The 19,505-nt window shown below is 44.5% G+C and overlaps 1 protein-coding gene across 1 annotated transcript in view; it reads right to left on the reverse strand.

Annotated features, from left to right (window-relative positions):
• Positions 1 to 418: 418 nt before the first annotated feature.
• The window catches only part of LOC122924064 (membrane-spanning 4-domains subfamily A member 4A-like), a 74,440-nt gene continuing 55,353 nt past the window's right edge, over positions 419 to 19,505 (reverse strand). The window contains exons 4-6 of the mRNA XM_044274983.1: positions 19,145 to 19,300; positions 11,734 to 11,856; positions 419 to 928 (exon numbers count right to left, since the gene is read on the reverse strand). Coding sequence (XP_044130918.1) covers positions 779 to 928; positions 11,734 to 11,856; positions 19,145 to 19,300 — 429 coding nt within the window. The 3' untranslated portion in view covers positions 419 to 778. The remainder of the gene's footprint in view (positions 929 to 11,733; positions 11,857 to 19,144; positions 19,301 to 19,505) is intronic.

The raw sequence follows: 19,505 nt of genomic DNA on the forward strand, positions 1-19,505 counted from the left end.
CGAACACCGAACCCGAACCCGGACTTTTACGAAAATGTCCGGGTTCGGGTCCGTGTCACGGACACCCCAAAATTCGGTACGAACCCGAACTATACAGTTCGAGTTCACTCATCCCTAGTCTGAAGACTTTCCCCATACATTCTAGCAAATAATATCTGATCATAGCTCTTTTTTAAACTATCTTTATTTGTGATAAACTTTGGATCTAGATAAATAGACAACTTCAATTTTCTCCAGCTCTACTTCCATACTTTTCATACTCCAATTCCAAATCAAGTGATCGGCCAATATATTTTAATTATTTTATTTTATTCAAAATTATGTTACCACTCAATTAAAAGAGTTGTCTTTTTTTTTAATTAAATCTCACCACCAGCCATCAGGACCTGAAAAGTTAAACATACTTCTGCCCTCGACTCTGGCCCTCTGGTTCGGGGTCTCTCTGTACTTCATTTCTGGTCCCCGCAAGTAATTTCCTGCTTGGATAGGGTCACATGTGCAGCTGCAGCCAATGACTGGCCTCAGAAATGACATAGCGCCTGGCAGAATATTTGACTAGGGGGGGGACATCACTGCTGAGGCCAGTCATTGGCTGCAGTGACACACCTGACCCCATCTATGCGTAATTTAACAGATGGCAACCAGAAATGCAGTGCAGAGAGTCTGGTAGCCAGGGAGTCAGAACTGAGTGCTGGTAAACAGGTGTGTTTTTTCACAGTTCTCGATGGCTGAGTTGGAAAAAAAAAAAAAACAGACATCATTTTTTTTAAATAGATGATTATGACATTGGTACGGCTTTGACTCCTTGGAACACATATTGTGGTGGTGGTTGGAGTGGTGCAATTGCTGGAGCAAACAGCTGAGAAAATCCTGTGGCTGGAACTGTAGAAGGATTCATGGATACAAGATCGTTTTGGATCAAAAATACCTACAATCAGAGAAAACAGTAAGTACAGTAAAGCATGAGTAAAGTTCAGTTAGACCTGCAGTCAAAATGTAGGACACTACTGTAGTGTGATTAGGATTCATGTAAAAAAAAAAAAATCCCCAGCACAAATCTGGAACAAGTGAATAATGGGGAGTTGGGGAGGGGTGTCATATCACAATTTTTCCTTGTGGAGCAGAAAGACTAGGTATTTACCAGCAGAAGATCTTCTGGTCGGCCTAGACTCTGGCACAATAAGTTGCAGCAAATTCCAACGGAAGACAGTCCTATTTCAAGTTGACTTTGGTAAATGTGCGTGAAATGTTAACTAAAAATGATGCAATTAAATGTGGGATATAATTGTGGCCGTGTACATGTCCTTTGGAGAGTGGGTCAGGATGGGTCATGCAGGTGGGGGATTAAATATGTTTTCAGGTTTCAGAGGAACACCCACTTGTTATCTATTAATAAGAATTATATTTGTGTGAAGCATGTACAACATTTTTATTATTTTTTCTTAAAGGAGCTATCTTGATGAAGGCAGGGGTGTAAATAAAAGTCATTGGGCCCCATAGCAAGAATCAGAATTGGGCCCCCTAACTCTGTCCATTACTTAACCCTGGCTCTGGCTCCTCCCCTGCCACACCCATTTGCTAATAAATAAAGAAATACTATGTATAAATAAACTTTTAAAACAGTTAAGGATAAATCATATTATTATTTTTTTTATTAGAGGGAACCTTCACTCAGAGGTGCCACGATCATCATTAATTGTGGTGCCTGAGGGGATAAATGATGGGGTCGATCCACTGTCCTAAGTCCTTTATTTATTAAGAGGGCTGCTGCCATCTTCCCCCCACCACCCCCATGAACCTTTTTTAAACATGTCTGTCACTCACTGCTGTGAGTGTACAACTCAGGCTCCACTTGCCGGAATTACACGCCGGATCCGTAACACTGCAAGTGAACTGAAAGCATTTGAAGACTGATCCGTCTTCAAAATGCTTTCAGTGTTACTATGGCAGCAAGGATGCTATTAAAGTCCTGGTTGCCATAGTAGTAGTGGGGAGCGGGGGAGCGGTATACTTACAGTCCGTGCGGCTCCCGGGGCGCTCCAGAATGATGTCAGAGCGCCCCATGCGCATGGATGACGTGCCATGCGATCACGTGATCCATGCTCTTGGGGAGCCTGACGTCACTCTGGAGCGCTCCGGGAGCCGCACGGACGGTAAGTATACTGCTCCCCCGCTCCCCAATTCACTTTACCATGGCTGCCAGGACTTTAGCGTCCCGGCACCCATGGTAACCATTCAGAAAAAGCTAAACGTCGGATCCGGCAATGCGCCGAAACGACGTTTAGCTTAAGGCCGGATCCGGATCAATGCCTTTCAATGGGCATTCATTCCGGATCCGGCCTTGCGGCAAGTCTTCAGGATTTTTGGCCGGAGCAAAAAGCGCAGCATGCTGCGGTATTTTCTCCGGCCAAAAAACGTTCGGTCCGGAACTGAAGACATCCTGATGCATCCTGAATGGATTTCTCTCCATCCAGAATGCATTAGGATAAAACTGATCAGGATTCTTCCGGCATAGAGCCCCGACGACGGAACTCTATGCCGGAAGAATAGAACGCAGGTGTGAAAGAGCCCTAACTTTGTCCGCGGTGGCAGCACTGTCGCACACAACAGTCCAGGCTCCAGGGACAAGCCAGCAATACTGAGCCTGGGGGCTGGTTGGAGTCGGGACTGTGTCGAACCAGACGGTGGCAGTGGCTAAATGAGGCAGCAGGTGCACTGGCAGCCGCAGTGTGTGAGGGCGGTATATACAAGACTACCGCGGCTTCCCCGTCCATCCGCCCGCTTGCACAGTTCTGCTCTGCTTCTTTCTGCTGAGACTAGACAATCAGCAGCAGGAACTTTGCACTGCTAAATGCTGATTGGCCAGTGCCTAGAAGACAGAGGAAGGAGAATGAGCGGTGCTGCAGGATGTCAGGATTCAGGTGGGACATTGCTCATCAGATGGGGGATGGGGGGGGTATTGGGGAAGCAGGGCCTGCACGAGCCCCAGATAGGGATGGAGTGCCCGGTGATGGTAAAACAATAACTGCAGAGCAGACATAGGGGGCGGTGCCTTCCATGCACTCCGCCCCCCCTCCCACTGGCCCCATAGCAGCTGCGTGGTCTCCCTATATTGGCGGTATGCCACTGAATGAAGGTATACATGTAGAGATCATCCTCTTCTGCGGTCAAACTATGTTTTACTACACTATAAAATGACATAGTAGATAGGAATTATACCATTCATCATGAAACTAATTAAGAATGTTGAATGCATTTTTCCCAACATCAGAAATTTCAATTTCTTGATTATTTTGATTTTGATAGCACAGACATACACTCATTATTTTCCATATTGGCCATATAATCAGTACAGTTAAGGGTCCATTCAGACGTCCGTTGATTGGGTCCAGATCCATTCCTCATAATTGCGGACTTAAAGGGGTTGTCCCACTTCATTAAATCGGTTTATCCTAATTTATTGTCCCCCAGTGAACATTTCTTCCTATATATGTGTTTAAAAAAAAACTTTCCTTCACCCTAAAACAGCTTATATTACTATCCTTTGTTTACTAGGATCTCCCCTGGATACGGCCGCTTTTCGCCGGCCGCATCCTTTTGCCGCGCCTGCGCACTACAGTGGAGTAAATTTATCGTCCGCCCTCTCCACTACATGAACGCGCACGACCGCGCATGCGCAGTATATCCGCCGCGTCTTGGATAAAGCTGCGCATGCGCGGGCGTCACAACAGTTCGGGCGAGTCAGCGGAGTGAGCGGACGGACGTCGGAGGAACAGGATACTGTAAGTATAATATCTGCTGACCCACTAATCGACCAACGATAATTGAATATTCTGCAATAAAGGGGTTTCATAGGAAATTCCATGGGGGCATTTTTATGTACACTGGGGGGGCAAATGTATTCTATGGACACTGGGGGCAACTATATTATATATTTGGACATTGGGGGCAACTATATTATATGTATGGACACTGGGGGCAACTGTATGAATTTTATGCAGACTGGGGGCCACTATATTATATCTATGGACACTGGGGGCAACTGTATGAATTTTATGCAGACTGGGGGCAACTATATTATATGTATGGACACTGGGGGCAACTATATGAATTTTATGCAGACTGGGGGCAACTATATTATATCTATGGACACTGGGGGCAACTATATTATATGAATGGACACTGGGGGCAACTATATGAATTTTATGCAGACTGGGGGCAACTATATTATATCTATGGACACTGGGGGCAACTATATGAATTTTATGCAGACTGGGGGCAACTATATTATATCTATGGACACTGGGGGCAACTATATATTATATGAATGGACACTGGGGGCAACTATATATTATATGAATGGACACTGGGGGCAACTATATTATATGAATGGACACTGGGGGCAACTATATGAATTTTATGCAGACTGGGGGCAACTATATTATATCTATGGACAGCAGGGATAACAGGGATATGTAGCAGAGCTAGGTCTGCGCTGGTACATTCTCAGTGATCGGTGAGGTGGGTATTATCAATATATGGCATATAAAGAATGGTGGAGAGATATTACAGGTGTAGGACTGAGATAACAGGGATATGTAGCAGAGCTAGGTATGCGCTGGTACATTCTCAGTGATTGGTGAGGTGGGGATTATCAATATATGGCATATAAAGAATGGTGGAGAGATATTACAGGTGTAGGACTGAGATAACCGGGATATGTAGCAGAGCTAGGTATGCGCTGGTACATTCTCAGTGATTGGTGAGGTGGGGATTATCAATATATGGCATATAAAGAATGGTGGAGAGATAGTACAGGTGTAGGACTGACATAAAATGGATATGTAGCAGAGCTAGGTATGCGCTGGTACATTCTCAGTGATTGGTGAGGTGGGGATTATCAATATATGTCATATAAAGAATGGTGAAGAGATAGGGTAATACACTGATATGTGGCCGAGTTCCATATAAGCTGGGTAATAGGTCAGTGATAATATCAGACACCGGGAAAGCTGGGTAATAAGTCTATAAGACTTATTACCCAGCTTTCCCGGTATCAGATATTATTACTGACTTATTACCCAGCTTTCCCGGTATCAGATATCACTGACTTATTACCCAGCTTTCCCGGTATCAGATATTATCACTGACTTGACTTATTACCCAGCTTTCCCGGTGTACAATATTATTACAGACTTATTACCCAGCTTTCCCGGTGTACAATATTATCACTGACTTATTACCCAGCTTTCCCGGTGTACAATATATTGTACACCGGGAAAGCTGGGTAATAAGTCAGTGATATTACCCAGCTTTCCGGTATCAGATATTATCACTGACTTATTACCCAGCTTTCCCGGTGTACAATAATATTGTACGGGAAAGCTGGGTAATAAGTCAGTGATAATATTGTACCGGGAAAGCTGGGTAATAAGTCAGTGATAATATTGATACCGGGAAAGCTGGGTAATAATCAAGTCAGTGATAATATTGTACACCGGGAAAGCTGGGTAATAAGTCAGTGATAATATTGTACACCGGGAAAGCTGGGTAATAAGTCAGTGATAATTCTGATACCGGGAAAGCTGGGTAATAAGTCAGTGATATATTGTACACCGGGAAAGCTGGGTAATAAGTCAGTGATAATATCTGATAACCGGGAAAGCTGGGTAATAAGTCAGTGATAATATTGTACACCGGGAAAGCTGGGTAATAAGTCAGTGATAATATTGTACACCGGGAAAGCTGGGTAATAAGTCAGTGATAATATCTGATACCGGGAAAGCTGGGTAATAAGTCAGTGATAATATTGTACACCGGGAAGCTGGGTAATAGTCAGTTATAATATCAGACATCGGGAAAGCTGGGTAATAAGTCAGTGATATATCTATCTATATCTAGCACAGATCATATGGCTACTAGCTAACATGCATTTGGGCTGTAGTGATTTATTGTTTTTGCTGCACAGAATGGGTTTGTAACACAGGTTTTATGTGTAAGTGTATTAGAATGCAGGACAGCCACAAGTTACTCCATTAGTTCACTAGCATTGGTCAGTGGTCACTGAGTGATTCCCCAGCAGGGGGATGGGCTTTACATTACTCTGCAGGCTCCATGTGGATGACTCATCCACATGAACGAGCACGGACTGAGCTCTGAGGGTGAGTCATGAGGAGGCGTGGCCTTCACTCAACTGCCTGAGAAGCAGGAAGTTATCAGGACATCTACTGCTGGTAAGATTGAAACAGCAAAGTGGGACAACCCCTTTAATCATTTTCAATGGGACAGGAAACAGTGTGCTATCCGCATCCGCATTTCCGGAAAAAAAATAAGAGGATGTCTGCGTCTTTAACGCAGGGCAAAAGGGGCAGCTGCCCTGGGCCCAGTTGCTCCTGGGGGGCCCAAGGCAGCTGCCTCTTGAGCCCTGCTGGCCACTGCCCACAAATTTAATTACATTGAGTGGATTGCCTGGGTATCAGGCCGTCCCGGGTATCAGGCTATGAGCTACACAGGGGGTGCTGCCAAGCCTGCCTGCGTGTACTCCAGAGAGAGTGAGAACTGTGCTTCTCTTAGGAGAAAGGACCTTAGATGACATCACCATCTGACCAGTAACATAGCGATATTACTAGTCACATGGCTATGAGGTAATCAAAGGTCCTTTCTTTCTACCAGGAGTGTTGCTGCAGCCTGCAGGGACTGCAGCGATCATCTCACCTAACAAGCCCTCTGAAACTCACTTTTTACCGTTTTGAACTTAACTCTCCACCCTCCATACAAATAACGACTATACACCAATGTTTTGGGTTAAGTGGGATTGGCCACGGCTTTATTAAATTTAACCATCCTTGTCTATGCCCTTTGAGCGAAATACTGAATTCCATTAATGGTCCAACAGCAAGCATGAGGCTATTCCTTTCTTTCTTCGGGCACAGACTATCACCACAGCTGTGACAATTACCTGTAGCAAATGGATGCCCTAGTGCATCAACCAGCGGCTATAGAAGTAAGTCAATGGACTTAAAAGGATTATGAGAAAATAAACAGAACATCAATTCCATATAATGAAATCTAAACATAACAAATATAAATATCATAAATAGAAAAAAGGGTGTGGGGGTGGGCGGGTGTTTCTCACGCTGACTCCCAACAAAGGTAGGCATTTACCACAACCCGGCTCTTTTATAAACTTCCCAGCTCCACTCCCCATAACCTAACATACAGGAAAAAGGGGGTACAAATCCTCCAATCCCCTTTCTTTTACTTTTCCCTGCAATCCCTGGAACTCACATTACAAGCCCTCTGAAACAAACTTCCTTTTTTCCTGCTTTTAACTCAACTCTCCACCTTCCATACAAATAACCACTATACACCAATGTTTTGGGTTAAGTGGTATTGGCCACAGCTTTATTAAATTAAACCATCCTTAAGTCTATGCCCTTAAAGCCAAATACTGAATACCATCCGAATGCAAGCTGCTGGACAGCAAGCATGAGGACATCCCTTTCTTTCTTCGGGCCCAGACTATCACCACTGAGAAAGCCAGAGTAGACCTACTTGGAATTCCGGCCAGCCCCACCCAACAAAGCCAACTCTCTTTAAGCCCCATCCTGCAATCCAGACAGAAATATATCTAGGCCAATCTGGTTTAAATGTACGCCATCCAGCAAAAGAAGAGCCTGGTTGTCCCCTTCAAGCCCCCTATGCCACAGAACAACACGTCCTTGACTTCTAACAAACTTAGAAACTCCAGGCAGAAAACTGTGAGAGTGAGAGCTGTGATTCTCTTAGGAGAAAGGACCTCAGATGACATCATCACCATGTGACCAGTAACATAGCGATATTACTGGTCACATGGCTATGAGGTAATCAAAGGTCCTTTCTCTCTACCAGGAGTGTTGCTGCAGCCTGCAGGAGAAGTTTGCCATAATTGTGGAGCTTTTTTGTGTGAAGATTACATCAGGAAAAGGTGACAAGGGCTGTTATGCTAATATACTGTAAGCTACTGTATAGTGGGGTGCTGTATAGTGTGGGGTGCTATACTGCTCTACTGTATACTATGGGGTGCTATACTGCTCTACTGTATACTGTGGGGTGCTGTATATTGTGGAGTGCTATACTGCTCTACTGTATACTGTGGGGTGCTGTATAGTGTGGGGTGCTGTATAGTGTGGCATGCTGTATAGTGTATACTGTGGGGTGCTGTATAGTGTAGAGTGATGTATACTGTATAGTGTGGGGTGCTGTATACTGTATAGTGCGGGGTGCTGTATAGTGTGGGTTACTGTATACTGTGTGGTGCTGTATACTGTATAGTGCGGGGTGCTGTATAGTGCTGTATAAAACACTACGAACATCTGAATGGACCCTAAATGAGTTGTCTCATTAAAACAAGACAACCAATTTTTGAAGCTGACTCAATCACAAGTCAGGATTCAGAAGCCCTAGTGATACCATTAAACCAGCCATAAACTGTTGCATTACTTGCCAGCCATTCAGATGGGATTGACAGAGCAAGAGCTTTCCATTCTTAGCTGCTTTTTATTCTGGCTTCTCTCTATCTACTACAGTCTGCCTCTGGCATGGTATAGTGCTGTATAAAACACTACGAACATCTGAATGGACCCTAAATGAGTTGTCTCATTAAAACAAGACAACCAATTTTTGAAGCTGACTCAATCACAAGTCAGGATTCAGAAGCCCTAGTGATACCATTAAACCAGCCATAAACTGTTGCATTACTTGCCAGCCATTCAGATGGGATTGACAGAGCAAGAGCTTTCCATTCTTAGCTGCTTTTTATTCTGGCTTCTCTCTATCTACTACAGTCTGCCTCTGGCATGGTGTAGTTGAATGAGGAAGGTCGGACCAAATTTAAACGGCGCTGATGCGGAAGAAAGACTTCGTGTTGCAATGTTACCATATAGGTAATCTTTTATTCAAAGGTCTACGCGTTTCAGGGGCGGACTGCCCCCTTCATCAGGACAATAAAAATTATAGGAATAAAACATGTGTTCTGGTGTGCTTTACTATATAAACTCTGTTTGGGCGCGATGTGCAGTGACATAGGGGGCGTGAGGGGGGCGGGTTTGTGGGTGTGGAAGAGTCTGGTGTTGCTAGGTTACTGTAACCTCCCCTACGGCCGGTATCTGTGTTCTCAGAGCAGTGAATAGGGGAGATTAACATAGAGGGCGGGGATGGGGCGGGTCACAAAGCGGGGGGAAGATGTTTGTGATGTCGTGGCACTGAAACTTAAGCGCTGATTGTACGCAGCGATGTCTGTAAGGAAAAAGTGTTGGTAGACGAGAGGTGCTGACCGGAGGTTTTTTGTGCCGATCTAAGGCATTTCGGTCCGCTAGTCGACAGTATAGTGACTGCCGGACAGACAGATTGGAGGGCGGGACATGGGAGGAGTACTGGCTAGTGACAGGGGAGAGGCTGGGTTATCTGGCTTTGTGTAGCTTTCGTTGCTAGGTACTCGTGTGACGTATAAGGGGCGTAGAGGCTGGGAATGACGTACAGGGGGCGGTGTTCATAGCCCCGATCACATGACAGTGTCCTTCAGTTGTGTGACATTAGTAACCAGCATATTTGACTGCGGGGGTAACGTACGCAAGTGTTATGGGAGGTAGATATGCAAAGGGGTATTTTTGCGTTTATAAAATATAGTAAAATATAAAAATACAGATATATATATAAATATATGGTAAAAGGAATTATGGAACAACATAAAACATAAACGTTTACCCCTATGTGCTTGTATACACATAAATATGTACGCACGTGTATGCACAGGGAATAAGAAGTAATTGGGATACATGAATTGAATGAGTTAAATGAATTGAATGAGTTAAATAAATAAATAAATAAATGGATATACGCATACGGTTGTATGTTAAATAAATAGATATATGGTGGCGGTATATGTATATGCATGTCCTAGGTGATTACGGTATAAATATGCATGTTGGTGCAGGGCGGCCGTCACGGGCATGTGTATCCGTGGACACACATATATAGTCGGTCATCTCTAGCCGCACGCGTTAGTGTTAATGATCTTACTTTGGTCACACATATTGGGGTAATACATATAGTTTCCTTATTAAAGTATGGTTTCGCTCATTTCGTTTAGTCCATATGGCCTCAGGGTATCCAATTGGTAAATCCAATAGACCTCTCTTCTTTGGAGGATGCTGAATCTATTATATGGGTTGGGTGGTATATGGTCTATAGGAGTGATTGTTAGTTGATGTCTATTTTTTTCTCGTGTGGTAGCGCAGTGTCGGGAGATGCTATGTTTGATGGATAGTTTTTGTATGTTATGCCTATGCTGGTTGACTCTGCAGTGTAGTTCCTGTGTTGTACGGCCTATATACTGGAGGCCACATTCACATTCGATTAGGTATATGACGTAACTACTTTTGCAAGTTAGATGGTATTTTATTGGGAAGCTAGTGCCGTTTTTTGTGGAACTGAAGGAGGTCTTATTGTGTGTGATGATGTCACAACACAAACATCGTTTCGTGGCGCATTTGTAGCTACCCACGCGTTCCTTTCTAGTTATGTTTTTAATTTTTGTTTGTTTTTTCTGTTTACTCGGGGCTAGAACACTTTTTATTGTAGGTGCTCTTCTGTATGTGATCGTAGGTATATTGGGGAGATATTTTTCAAGGTAAGGATCCTGCCTCAGAACGTGCCAATGTTTGGACAGTATTGCGCGAATAGTTTTATTGGATGTATTATATTGCATAATTAAGTTTAAATGTTTTAGGTTTTCTTCTTTTTGGTCTTTGGCTACACTCAGTAGGCATTCTTTTTGAGTATTTCTTAGGCTCCTTTTATATGCGTCTTTTAATAATTGACTTGGATAGCCTTTATCAGTGAATCTTTTTTGTATAATTTTTGCTTGTTCGATGAAGGTCTTGTTTTCTGTGCAATTACGTCTAATGCGCTTATACTGGCTATATGGTATATTTTGTAACCATTTTTTGTGGTGAAAGCTCTTATAATGTATATAGCTATTAGTGTCGACCTGTTTAAAAAATGTCTTTGTTGTGACGATGTTATTTGTAATATTGATGGTAATGTCTAGGAAGTCTATTTGTTGTTTCTGAAAGTTTGGAGTGAAGGTGATCCCCCAGTTTGTATTATTCAGTTTTTCGTGAAACTTTAGGGCTGAGTGTTCATCCCCGTCCCAGATAATAAAGATATCATCAATGTATCTCTTATCTGGCATGGTGTAATAACAGTAGTAGGATGGCAGGCCTGGAAGTCTTCACTAGGCCCCTCAGTTGTCATAACAACCACTCAGCACCTCATGATCACTTGTACAATACTTCCATATTGAAAAATTTTACAAGCATCCTATACACCCTCGCAGAGGCAGGATGTAATGAGTCCTAACATGGCAGGCCTGGTTGCCATGGCAACTGAATGCCAACCGATAATTGCATTGCATGCTGGAGCAGATACCGGGAGACAGTACACTCCATTCGTTACATTGTGGCAAGATAACGAATTAAAGGCATTATCTTATGATTCCAGAGAAAATGGTCCCAAGCAGATCATCTTTGTGATGTGTGTATATCCTACTAGGGCACTTGGACCAGGGCTGAGAACTCCTTCAATAAAATCAAATGTCTGTTTCTTCAGTAAGCCCAGGCTCTCAGTACAGAAAATGTTGTGAACACTTACTGGATACCCACAGATTTTATCCTGTGTGCATGCTGGACTCACCTGAGGGCTATTTGAAGATAACATGCACAGTGAACGGCATCCAAAAATTGAGACGGAGAAAGATATGCAGAATATCAGCAAATTTATCACCAGAAGAATAGATTGCAATGCGTAAGTAGCGGACTGCAAACACAAAACCATAAATTAATTGTGAAAAACTTCAAGACTGGAATCTACCATACTTCATATAACAAAGACCATTTAAATTAATAATTCTTTATTATTCATCATTCAAAACCTGATTTAGATAACCAGATACAAGCCTATACCCTCACCATACTTTCTTTAATATTTTATATTATGTACATTTGTTTATAGAGATGAGCGAATCGTAGTTGACGTAGTGTAATAGGATCCGAATTTCAGGCAAAATTCGATTTGCACCGAATTTCCTCACGCTTCGTGGTAAAGAATCAAATTTTTTCCTAAAATGGCTGCTGCACATGTGAGGACATGGAGCAAGGAACTGTGGGAAGACGGGATCACCCATAATGCCATGCATGCAGCCAATCAACAGCCAGCTAGCCCTGTGATGTCACATCCCTATAAATAGCCTCAGCCATCTTGAATTCTGCCATTTTCCAGTGTACTTAGTGCAGGGAGAGAAGTCAGCAGGTGCTAGGGACAGTGCTAGAAAAAACTTCATTGTGCTAAAAAGATTATTTACAAGTGCAGGGAAAGATTATTCAATGTGTAGGGAAAGGATAGGGAGGAATCATTCCACAGCATTTATGTTGAACAGGGTTCAGTAGGGGAGGTTAGAGCCTGGGTAATAGGAACAATCTTATTACACCTTGCTGCACTGACTGGGAACCCAAATTATTATTATAGAACTCTTTAATTCCAGCAAACTGTTCTTGTTATTGGGGTTATACAGCCATTAACAGGGTTTATTACAAGGAAATATTTATATGTCTCATTTGCCCTTGTGCGGTGCAGTTATATCTTCTAAAGCATTTTTTGGCTTGTATTAGAGGGAAAAAAAGGCTTATTAACTGTTTGTGGTGAAGTGCCAAAATTACAGCACTTTTTGTAGAGTATTAGTGGCAAAAGAAAAATATATTTGCCGTTCAGCGGTGCAGTTATATGTTCTACAGACATTTTTGTCATGTAATATTGGCAAAATAAAAATATATTTGCCCTTCAGCGGTGCAGCTATATGTTCTAAACCCTTTTGTGGCATGTATTAGTTCCAAAAAATATATATATTTGCCGTTTAACGGAATAGTTATATGTTCTAAAACCCTTTTTGCCGTGTAATAGTGGCAAAATAAAAATATATTTGCTGTTCAGTGATGCAGTTATATGTTCTAAAGCCCTCTTTAGACCACCCGCTTCGTAGGAGCCTACCTGCCTGGGAAGTAGAGGTGCACGAGTTCATGAAGGCACTGGCGGTAGCAGTCAGTCAGTGCGTAGTGTTAGGGGTAAAATCACCTACTCGGCGGTGTGGCAGTTTTTTGTTAAGCTGCCAGAGGAAGTGAAAATAGCCATATGTAGAATCTGTGGGCAGAAGGTGAAGCGTGGCCAGGGTGTCAATAATGGCACCATGGCCCTGCCTCAAAATATGTGGCGTCACCATAAATTGGCCTGAGAGAACCATGGCTCCAATGTGCTGCGTCACCCAGTGGCACGCAGCTGATTTCAGGCAGTCAAGGCTCCACCACTTCAGCCGAAGGGAGCTGTCTGTCCTTCCCATCATCTACTGGTCCTGATGCTCCTCGCCCTCTTACTCCTCATCAGTCAGTCCGTCAGCAATCGATCACCAAAGCGATTGCAAATAGAGACAACAGTATGTGTGCACTCATCCAACGGCACAGAAGCTGAATGTGCTCCTGTCCAAGTTGCTAGTGCTGCAGTCCCTTCCTTTCCAAGTGGTGGACTCTGCACCTTTCAGAGAACTGATGGCTTGTGCCTATCCGAGGTGGAGAGTCCCAAGCTGTCATTTCTTTGCCAAAAAGGCAGTGCCAGCCCTACAGACCCATGTAGAACAGAAGGTGGGCCAGTCCTTGCGCCTGTCGGTGTCTGCCAAAGTGCATGGCAGCGCTGTCGTGTGGTGCTGTAACTACGGTCAAGGACAATACATGTCCTTTAAGGCCCACTGGGTGAATGTGGTTCATGCACAGCTACACCAGCAGCTTGGCCAGCAAACTTTGCATGCACTTCAGCCACTAGAACACAGCAAAGCATACCCTCCTTGAGCTGCAGCAGCAGAACGGCATCCAACATGGGCTGATATGCGACGTTTCCAACCATTGGAAATCCACCCTCTATAAGATGGACCGACTATACGAACAGAGAAAGGCCATAAACAATTTCTTGATGATCCAAGCGGACAGGAGTACTCCGCTGTGTAACTTCGATGTCAGCCAGTGGCAGCTCATGCTGACACCTACCGTTTGCTCAGGCCCTTTGAGGAGGACACCTTATTTCAGTCACCAGGACTACAGGATGAACAATGTAATTCCACTGCTTCATATCCTGGAACAGATGCTGGTAAATCTGGCTAATCAGGGGACTGGAGACTTGGCGCCTAGATCTCAAGGCCACATGAGCCCTGTGGGGTCTGAACTGGTGGAGGAGGACATTGGAGCACAAGCAATGTGTAGCGAAATGGGTGGTTTTTATACACAGTTGACAGGAAAGGAGGAGCAGGAGCAGCCAGAGGAGCTACAGGGCGATGAGGAAGAGGAGGCAGAGGACCCAGACACACAGTGGCAGTATGCAGTGGAGATGGAGGCAGGGAGTCCGTCCGAGTCACTTGCACAAATGGCCCTATGCATGCTTACTTGCTTCCATTGTGACAGCCAAATTGTCACCATTCGGCAGAGGGAAGACTTCTGGCTCTCCACCATGTTGGACTTTCGCTACCGGTCCAAAATGGGGGCTTTTTTTTTTTTTTACACCCGCTGAGAGGGAGGACAAACTGAACTACTATAGAGACATCCTATGTAGTCAGTGCGCCATCGCCCATCCTCTCGTAAGTCTGACCGGGGGAGGGCCCTCTGTGCTCACGTTCCACTGCCATGGCTGCTGGGGAGGGATGGGGTGGCAGAAGCAATACCAGCTCCATCAGAAGCAGCCTGAGTCTATAGTCACTGATGAGCAGCTTTCTTCACCCGCACAGTGAAGAAACTACTCAACAGCAGCAGCATCTAGACCTGGAGCAGAACCTGAACCAGCAGGTGGTGGCATACTTGGATAGCACCCTGCCACCCCACATTAAAGGATCTGGACTACTAGGCAGCCAAACTGGATTTGTAGCTGCAACTGGCCAGGTTTGCCCTGGAAAACTGTCCTGCCCAGCCAGTCATGTGGCATCAGAGCGGGTGTTTAGTGCAGAGGGGGCCATAGTTACCCCAAGAAGAACTCGCCTCTTCACTTAAAATGTGGAGATACTGACCTTTGTCAAGATGAATCAGGCATGGATCAGGCAGGATTTTCTCTCACCAATGCCTGATGCATCAGACTAGATCATCCATGGTGCAACATCAACACTTTGACAAAAGAGACCTGTTTCTTCTGGCTACCTGCCTCAGCTACTATTCTGATGCTGCCACCTGCCTGATGTCACATCTGATGCCAAGTGCTCCATCTATTACCCACCATCTTCAGCTGCTACTGGTTGTGCCACCCACCTCCCCAATCTGTCACGAGTCACTCTGTGGTCTCCTGATGCTGCTGCCACCTCCACACTATGTCACCTTGCCACTCTGTGGGCTCCTTGTGCTGCTGCCACCGCCACACTATGTTACCTTGCTACTCTGTGGTCTTCTGATGCTGCTGCCACCTCCACACTATGTCACCTTGCCACTCTGTGGTCTCCTCATGTTGCTGCCACCTCCACACTATGTCACCTTGCTATTCTCTGGTCTGCTCATGCTGCTGCCACCTCCACAGTGTAACCTTGCCACTCTGTGGTCTCCTGATGCTGCTGCCACCTCCACACTATGTCACCTTGCCACTCTGTGGGCTCCTTGTGCTGCTGCCACCGCCACACTATGTTACCTTGCTACTCTGTGGTCTTCTGATGCTGCTGCCACCTCCACACTATGTCACCTTGCCACTCTGTGGTCTCCTCATGTTGCTGCCACCTCCACACTATGTCACCTTGCTATTCTCTGGTCTGCTCATGCTGCTGCCACCTCCACACTGTAACCTTGCCACTCTCTGGTCTCCTGATGCTGCTGCCACCTCCAGACTCTGACATTGGGCCAGGCGCCCTGTGCGAGCTAACCTTGTGGCGCCGCCCCCCCCCCTCAAAAAAAAAAATATATTGTGTGGCACAGTATAGAGGTATACTGTATATTGTGGGGTACAGTGTAGCGGTATACTGTATATTGTGTGGCACAGTGTATGCTATATGTGTATAACAAACATATTTCACATGAAAACTTACAGTTACTTGGCTTGGCCCTAGGGGATCTCGGACACCACTTCCATACTTTGACCGGGGGCTTGGTGGAGCTGATGTTGTGTTTTATCCTAATGAGAAAGATTTCATAATAAGTATTTGGAGAAGGGGCAGAGGGATAGCAGAGCAGGGAGAGGCTGGTGCTGCTACTAGGGGTCATACCATGGGGGAGTAATAAAGCCCACCATAATGCCCCCCCCCCCCCAGTAGTAATAATTCTCCTTATAATGTGACAGTGCAAAAAATACCCCCTTGTAATGCCCCCATTTGAGCTAATGTCCTCATAGTGCCCCCATAATGTGCCAGTATAAAATACCCCTATATAGTGCCCCTAGTAAATGAACCCATAGTGCCCAACACTCTCCTTCCTCCTAGTGCCCCCCATAATGTACCAGTATAAAATGCTCCAGTAGATGCCCTCAGTGTCCCCCATAATTTGCAAGTATAAAATACCCCTTCTTAGTGCCCCCCGTAGATGACCCCATAGTACTCCTCTCCCCCCTTCCCCATAGTACCCACCATGTGTCCCAGTATAAAATTGTACTGTACAGAGAGCCCATATAAAATACCCCTTCTTTGTGGCCTCAGTAGATGCCCCTATAGTGCCCCCAATCATGTGCAGTATTAACAGCCCCCCCGTGCCAGTAATAATAGCCCCCTATGCCAGTAATAGCAGCCCTCCTGTGCCAGTAATAGCAGGCCCCAGTAATAACAGCCCCCCTGTGCCAGTAATAAGAGCCCCTCTGTGCCAGTAATAACAGCCCCCAGTAATAAGAGCCCCTCTGTGCCAGTAATAACAGCCCCCAGTAATAACAGCCCCTTTGTTCCAGTAATAACAGCCCCCAGTAATAAGAGCCCCTCTGTGTCAGTAATAACAGCCCCCAGTAATAAGAGCCCCTCTGTGTCAGTAATAACAGCCCCCCCTTTGCCAGTAATAACAGCCCCCCTTTGCCAGTAATAACAGCCCCCACCAGTAAAAGTATTGTACATAAAAAAATAAAAAAAAACACATACTTACCTCCATGTCAGTGATGCGATGCAGGCCTCTTCTGGCCTGTGTCCCACGCTGTATGGCTCAGGCGGCGCGATGACTGCGCCGGCCTCTGAAAGGCTGCAGGCACTAGGCCGGAAGCCTATCAGAGGAAGGGAAAAGGACACGCCTCTCCCTCCCCTACCGCAGTACAGGCAGGCATCTGTATCGCTGTCCTGAGGACGGCGATACAGATGACTGGAGATGAGCGCTTCCACAATGGAAGCGCTCATCTCCCTGTGCCCAGCCGCCGCCATTACATTGCGAGCTGTTGGCCGCCCGGCGCCCCTGTTGCTATGGCGCCCTGTGCGGCCGCACAGCCCGCACACCCCAAAGGCCGGCCCTGTTCACAACTATGTCATAGGGCCACTTTGTGAACTTCTCCTGCTGTTCCCACCCTCCCCACTTCATGACTGGGCCACTATTTTGCCTTTTGGCCTGGCTGACATCATCATTTATTTGACCCTTCTTCTGATCTGTCAGAAGGAAGGAAAAATGAGCCGCACAACAGATCCCGTCTGTGTAGCAGCTGTAAGGTGTATATGGTCCCATCAGAATTGGCTTGTGATTTGGTAGCCAAAAGCAGGAATGGGTACAAAACACAGAAGACATGCAAATATTCCATTCACGAGTCATCTCCGTTTTGGATCCACTCCTGTTTTTTTTTCGGCATTGGCAATGTGGATGGATTACTGACCAAATGCTGACCGAGTGAAGGCGGATGCTCAACAGAGAGGATCAGTTTTTTGTGGGTTATTGTTCTGAGAGATCAGAGGAAGGGCAAAATAATCAGTGACGTCAACAATAACTTACTGATGACACCCTCTCTACTCTGTCAGGGGGCTCTACTTGTATAAGCATTTAATAGAGCAAGTTCTGTAGAAATTTATGTAGAATCAGCTGACGACTGTGTAAAAAGAGTGCGCTTCTTCTTGGTGCTAACATCGACCTGAGTTCATACTTAGTTTAGGCCCTGTGACTGCCCAAATAATGTCATACGGATTCACAGTATTATTTCACTACCACAGCACACTCCCTATGCGTGTTACTGCAAGGCACAGTGTTCTACACTATAAAGGCTCTCTGCTGTTTTTTAATGCCATTGTGGTGGCTCAGTGGTTAACACTGGTGCCTTGCAATGTTAGGTTTCCAATTTTATCAAGGACGACATCTGCATTGACTGTATGTTCTCTCAGTGTTTGTGTAGGTTTTCCTCCCACTCTCAAATGGAATAAAAAATATGTTGCAAATATGTCTAAATCTGTGATGTTATAGTTGTTTAAATAAAGCGGGGAAGGGAAGGTGTGACACAATGCACCACAAAAATTTCTATGAGCAACTCCCTGTGCCTAGGGCATTGTACTAGCAGAATGATACATCATTTTTATACTGGTATAGTTTTATCTAAAACATCCGTCAAATCCTGATGAAGACTGTGACAAAACAAGGCGCAAGTAGAGACAGATAAACGTGGCTCGTTGTTTGAATAAAAATTGTGTCTAGCATGTTAAAATGAAAGAAAATTGTGGCACATACACTTCATTCAGTTGGTACAGCAAGCGTGTGTCAAAAATTCTGCCATAAATTAAGACACAATCCAGGTTCAGTCGGATTGATATATCTGTCTCACTGGCTTCACATTTTCCAGCAAACATGTTTATGGACAGACCTTATAATCCACCATGTTACATTTTTTGTCTATTAGGGTATCCAACCATAGGTTTCCAATATAGAGTTTCATGATTTTAAGAATTTTTTTATATCTTGGACTAAATTTCAGAGGACTTTTTGTTTTCGTTAAAGATCTCTATTCTCTAACCTTAAAACTCATTTCAGGATGTTTGAGAATCCAGCTCTTGTCTGGTTCCTCAGAAGATATAGTAAAGAAACTTTATCATATGGAATTAATTTCAGGAAATTTGCTAGTTCTCTTAATGGTTTTATCTGCATTAAAGGTGATGAGAACTTACAAGTATTTGTTGACATCTTCTGTACTCATAATCATAGTCGTTGTAACCATAGTCATAGTAATAGCAATTGAGGGTTGCAAGATCAATAGTATTTAGGATTATAGCAGTCACACTAAAGATGGAACTGATGATGTTTAAAGCGAGGGATCCTCTTACCTGTTGAAACAAAAGTCAATGGGTAAAAACATGGATTTTGTATTTGACCTTCAATGTAGTACTGTTGTCTCATAGCTTTCAGAATTCCATAATAAGTGCAGAGGCTGAGGTAAAATACTTGCGCTTGCATATTTTTTTTGTCATTGCTAATAGTGTTTTTTTAATCACAGACATTTATGATATTTCAAAACCTCATCAATGGAGG

Source organism: Bufo gargarizans, unplaced genomic scaffold (genome assembly GCF_014858855.1).
Source record: "Bufo gargarizans isolate SCDJY-AF-19 unplaced genomic scaffold, ASM1485885v1 original_scaffold_2195_pilon, whole genome shotgun sequence".
NCBI lineage: Eukaryota > Metazoa > Chordata > Amphibia > Anura > Bufonidae > Bufo > Bufo gargarizans.